The 6,076-nt window shown below is 43.0% G+C and overlaps 1 protein-coding gene across 1 annotated transcript; it reads left to right on the top strand.

The window, feature by feature from the left end:
* Nucleotides 1–325: 325 nt before the first annotated feature.
* LOC124871726 (gamma-crystallin S-like) lies at nucleotides 326–1,633 on the top strand. The gene is made up of 3 exons (XM_047371214.1): nucleotides 326–431; nucleotides 646–888; nucleotides 1,234–1,633. Exons 1-3 carry the CDS (start codon nucleotides 423–425, stop codon nucleotides 1,504–1,506), a joined length of 525 nt encoding a protein of 174 aa, XP_047227170.1. The 5' UTR covers nucleotides 326–422; the 3' UTR covers nucleotides 1,507–1,633.
* The last annotated feature ends 4,443 nt before the right edge of the window (nucleotides 1,634–6,076 follow it).

Below are 6,076 nucleotides of genomic sequence, written 5' to 3'. Positions count from 1 at the left end.
ATTTTAAACCAAATCAATAATAATAGCTTTTTATAACCATTGCCCTATGTGGATGAATCCAAAGGGCAGAGTTAAGTTATGAGCTGGCAGGCTCTCACAATGTGTTACAGTGGGCATTGCACCCAGGCAGTGGAGAAATGGGGGTCAATGGACGCGTACCAGTGCCTGGCCATTATGCTGTAATCCTTCCATGCTTTTCTGGAAAAACTGAATAGCACTAGAATCACTGACTCAATTTTTGGATCTCATTTTCATGACAAAGCGATTGTTCCGCTTGTACTAATGCTGTTGCTGTTTCTAAATGTGGGGGAGTGGGGTTATAAAAAGCAGCAGCTCCAAGGCCAGTCAACACCGAGACCTCAGGGAATCCACTAGCACCATCGCCTAGTATCACCAAGGTGGTCCCAAACTATATACCCAAAATGGGCAGGGTGAGTTTGCATGATGAGCCCTCTCTGTGGGGATCTTCTGTTGGCTCTGGACTGAAAGTGTTTTTTAAGGTTTTATTCCAGTAATGGTTAAGTCTGTGGCACAAACACTGTTTTATTAGCCTTTTAGGTAGGTTGGTAGCAGTTCAGTTAATCAAACCTTTCTTAAATGAGCCATGCCTTGGAGAAGACTCACAAACCAAATCTTTTCCTCCAGATTATCTTTTACGAGGACAAGAATTTTCAGGGCCGTCATTATGAATGTGACAGTGACTGCTCGGATTTCCACGCCTACCTGAGCCGCTGCAATTCCATCCGAGTGGACAGTGGAGCCTGGTTGGTGTATGAGAGGCCCAACTACATGGGCTACCAGTACGTCCTGACCAAAGGGGAGTACCCGGAGTACCAGCGCTGGATGGGACTTAACGATCACCTCAGCTCCTGCAAAATAGTCCACTTTGTAAGTCACTCTGTTCTGGGCATATACTAGCTGGGTTTTTGGACCACAATGACTGCAGTGTAGGGTAAACAATTAGAGTTCATGTCGTGTCATTTATGCAACCAGTGCCTGTAGGGTTCAGTCAATAACAAATAAATCTGTGACCTGTTTGACCCTCAGCCTGCAGTGTTTCCCAACTCAAAATCAAAGCTGGGAGCAGAAGCTGCTTGTTCACAGTTGTCTACTAATGATGTAACCATTATCTTTTTTCTTACCCAACTCTCCTTCTCCATTTCTACCCAATGTCTTTATCTTTAAACTCTCCTTTGTGTCTACCTGTCTTCTCATGTCCCCCTCTGCTTCCAGACTAGTGGGACCCAGTACAAGATGCAGCTGTATGAGAAGGCCGACTTTGGCGGCCAGGCTGTGGAAGCCACAGAGGACTGTCCCTCGCTCCTGGAGAAGTTCCGCTGGAGGGAGGTCAACTCCTGCAAGGTCTTTGACGGCTGGTGGGTTTTCTATGAGCGTCCCAATTACACTGGACGCCAGTACTTCCTGGAGAAGGGAGAGTACCGCAAGCCTGGAGACTGGGGTGCCACCAGTCCGACGGTGCAGTCCTTCAGGCGCTTCACAGAATGATTGAAACTTGATCCAAATTGTACCAGATACCTTAAATAAGCTAAATCAGAGGCATTAGAAGCTGGCATTTGGTTATGGCCTTCTCTCAACAAGCTCTCATTTTTGAACGGAGGTCTCAGAAATAAAACTCAGCTAAAACACATGCCTTCAGAGTTTTCATATGGGTGGCAGCATCATGCTGAGTAGATGTTTCATTATAGGAGTGACTTGTGCTCTTCACAAAATAGATAACATCATGAGGAAATATAATGTGAAAATACTGAAGCAACATCTTTAAGCCAGAAGGTTGAAGCTACACTGCCTGGCCAAAAAAAAAGCCACCTGGATTTAACTAAGCAAATAGGTACGAGCCTTCCATTGGATAATTACTGCATGGGCAATTATGTTTCAGCTGGCAACAAGTTATTTAACCCCAACTGGTGCAATGAGTTGCTTCTCATTTCTTAAACAGCCATGTAGAAAGACACATCCCGTGGTCTTGGAAAGGATGTCAGTGTGTCAGTCTGTCATGTCTGTCAGAAAGGTCAAATCATTTGCATGCATCAAGAAGTGAAAACATCTAAGGAGATTGCAGAAACTACCGAAATTGGTTTAAGAAATGTCCAACGCATTATTAAAAACTAGAAGGATTGTGGGGACCCATTGTCTTCGAGGAAGAAATGTGGCCTGAAAAAATCCTGAATGATCGTGATCGGCGATCACTTAAACGTTTAGTGAAATCAAATCGAAGAAAAACAACAGTAGAACTCTGGGCTATGTTTAATAGTGAAAGTAAGAGCATTTCCACAGGCACAATGTGAAGGGGAACTCAAAGGATTGGGGCTGAACATCTGTGTAGCCTTAAGAAAACCACTAATCAGTGAGACTAACCGGGAAAAAAGGCTTCAATTTGCTAGGAAGCATAAAGATTGGACTCTGGAGCAATGAAAGAAGGTCATATGGTCTGATGAGTCCAGATTTTTCCTGTTCCAGAGTGATGGGAGCATCAGGGTAGAAAAGAGGCAGGTGAAGTGATGCACCCATCATGCCTAGTGCCTACTGTACAAGCCTGTGGGGGCAATGCTATGATCTGGGGTTGCTGCAGTTGGTCAGGTCTGGGTTCAGCAACAGTATGTGTTCAAAGAATGAGGTCAGCTGATTACCTGAATATACTGAATGACCAGGTTATTACATCAATGGTTTTTTTTCTTCCTGGATGGCATGGACATATTCCAAGATGACAATGCCAGGATTCATCAGGCTTGAATTGTGAAAGAGTGGTTCAGGGAGCATGAGACATCATTCTCACACATGGATTGGCCTCCACAGAGTCCAGACCTTAACACCATTTAGAATCTTTGGGAGAAGGCCTTGTGCTGCGGTCAGACTCTACCATCATCAATGTAAGATCTTGGTGAAAAAGTAATGCTACACTGGGTGGAAATAAATCTTGTGACACTGCAGAAGCTTATTGAAACAATGCATTTTTTTTTGGGCCTGGCAGTGTAAGTACAAATAGATCTTTCAAGTGGACAATGAACCCTTAGCATACCAGGAAATTACCAGAAAATTACAAAGGGGCTTAAGTGCAACAAGTCAATGTTTGGAGTGGCCGGATTTGTGGAATGATAAGCTAAATATTTGACATATTGAATATTTAAAGTCATACAGTTTAAAGGGTAATGCGAGCAAACCATAAATAGAAGAATGTAAACTTATGAATTGAAAGGAAATGTGTTTCTCATTATTCTGTCATTTAGCAAAACAAAATAATTTTTGTAATCCTAACATCTAAAACCTGAAAAGTTTAGTCTGATTTAAAGTTAGACAATGAATCAAACTGTGTTCATGTCACGATGTGGTTTTGGATCGGACCAAAGTGCAGACAAGAGCTCGGCAGGATCATCTTTATAATTCAAAGATTTATTTACAAGGCCAAAAAACGTAGCAAAAACACTGCAGGAAATGAACCAGAGCCTAGATACAAAGCTTACAAAAAATCACTGCAGGTTTCCCAAGGTAAGGTAATGCAAAAAACAAAGCATAATCATGGACGAGAACGAGGTGTGATGAACACAAGGAACCAGCAACGAACAAAGACACAAAACCAATTTATATACTGTGAGATAACAAAGGCAGATAATCAACGGAACAGGGAACAGGTGTGACAAGGAGGCAGGGAGGCCGAAGGAATAGGTGAAACAAATACAAAGGCTGAGGATGGGTAAAGTAACTAATAAACAATAAACAGAAACACAGACCAAGCAAACCTATAGACAAAGATAAATAATCAAATGGGGAATAAGAAAACTAGAATAATCATGACTAAAGTAAACAGAGAAACTAGAGGGAACATAGGAACAACGATAACAACCTGAGAACAAACAAAGAACCCATAAAGAAAACCTGAATACAAAAGTAAACAAACCTAAACACACTGACTGAATTAACTGGAAAGGAAACAGAAAATAAACTAGTAAACAAGAATAGTGCAAAGGAACAAATAAAACACAATTAAACACAAAGATACTAAAGAGAAATAAAACTAGAGAATCCAGGGAAGACCAAGAACTATAATAATTACAATAATAACTAGAAACCTGCAAGCAGCTTTGAAGGCCCTCGCACCCCTCAGCGCAACTCGGGCTGTTGGGCGACCGCAGGAGCCTGGCATCGCCTCCTACACGCCACATACGATGACACAGCGTCACTTCAACACGTCGCCAGTAGGTGGCACTTTGAGCAACATGTCGTATGATCTTCGGTCATGCAGACTTTCAGTCTGGCAAAAAGCATTCAAATGTTTGAGTAAATCGGACCTTCCAGATGGAAGCTGCACTCACTTGTTTGTTTGTGGGTGGGGCTAAAACGACATCATCAATTGACTGTGTCAACATGTCCATCATTAAGTCATGATCATGTATACTACATTTCAAGTGGATCCGATGATGTATGAGGGAGATATAGCCCTTGAAGTGTCCTAGGGGCGCTGTTGATCCAAATTTAAATGTAATCCAATAGAGCTGTTTGGGGGCTGACAAAGATCAAGAATATTCAGTTTGGAGTGATTTGGACCATGCATGTGTAATTTAGAGCCAAACGTATGACTGTGGCGTGACATCAGAATTCGCCACGCCATCATAGCCACACCCTCCAGCTACAGCAGTAAGTACTGGCGACTGTCTAAGACCATGATGTTATCTGTTACTTGGACAGTTTGACATTGATTAAGTGAAGAACATCAAACATTGTCTCTGTAAAGGAAAACGTGATACTTCCTGTTCTCAGGGGGTGGGGCTTCGATGATGTCAGTATCTGACCAATGAATATTGTTCAGGCCTAGAGGCAGATCAATCCCAGAAGGTTTCATGTGTCTGTGACTTTCCTTGTAGGAGCTATATCAATGTAGTGTTTTATGGAAAGAAGTCATATTTTGAGGCGTGGCCACTCCCACACGCTTTCATGTATCAAAAAGCTTTTGATAACTTTTGATCCCCAATCCCGTAAGAGTATACTGAGTGATTTTCAAGTCTCTAAGTCAAAAGCTGTAGGAGGAGTTTGCTCAGATATGCGGGGTAGAAACGCCCAAAAGAGGGTCAAAATGGCAACTTCAATCCAAAATGGCCGACTTCATGTGGGGTTTGGACCAATGCTCCAAGAGACTTTTTTGTAGGTCCTGAGAAGTTGCATATGTGTACCGAATTTCATATTCCTCAGTCGATTTAGGCCACGCCCACCAAATATGTCATCAGATCTCTGTTGGGGACTGGACAAGAGTCAATCACATTGAATTTGGTGCAGATCAGATGATCTATGTGGAAATTAGAGCCAAACGTATGGCCATTGCGTGACGTCTGACTTCGCCGCGCCGACACGGCCACGCCCTTTTATGAAAAGTCAGTGTGCTTCAAACGAAGTTAGACCCACTAGTTATCTGTCTTCTGACACAGATTCAAGTTGATTGGGTCAAGAGGGTCAGAGAGGCACCTTTCCAAGTGAAAAAAGGGACTTCCTGTTCTGAGGGGGGCTTTGATGATGTCAGCATATGACCCCATAGGATAGTCGGGAACCCGAAGGGCCTCAGTCATGCCAACTTTGGTGTGATTTGGATTTTTTTTGGGAGTTAATGCATTTTTTTAGTTTGTGCGAGAACGCCAAGTTTGTGTCCCGGCCACGCCCCATAAACATGGGTGAAAACTCAGAATTTTGATAACTTTTAATCCGCCATGCCTTATCAGCATATTGGCCAAATATGAAGCCGATAGCTCCAATTCCCTAGGAAGAGTTCGTTAAAGTTCGAGGTGAGTAAAAGTGAAAAAAGGTCAAAAATCGGCCTTGGACCCAAAATTGGCGACTTCCTGTGCGTTTTAGGGCATACCCCCAAGATACTTTTTTTCTTGTTTTGAGGAGCTCTAGCAGTGTGCCAAATTTCAGATCTGTACGACTTACGGTTCGGGCTAACTCACGTTTGGGGGTGTGGCTAAGTGGTTTGGCCACGCCCACTGACAACGACATTAAGGAACAAAAGCGGGGGACAATTTTGGGTGAAGTTTGGTGAGTTTTGGGGCATGGCAAAGTCACCATATTGCCC

Source organism: Girardinichthys multiradiatus, chromosome 7, assembly GCF_021462225.1.
Source record: "Girardinichthys multiradiatus isolate DD_20200921_A chromosome 7, DD_fGirMul_XY1, whole genome shotgun sequence".
Taxonomy (NCBI): domain Eukaryota; kingdom Metazoa; phylum Chordata; class Actinopteri; order Cyprinodontiformes; family Goodeidae; genus Girardinichthys; species Girardinichthys multiradiatus.
This window is presented reverse-complemented; position numbering and strand designations above follow the sequence as displayed.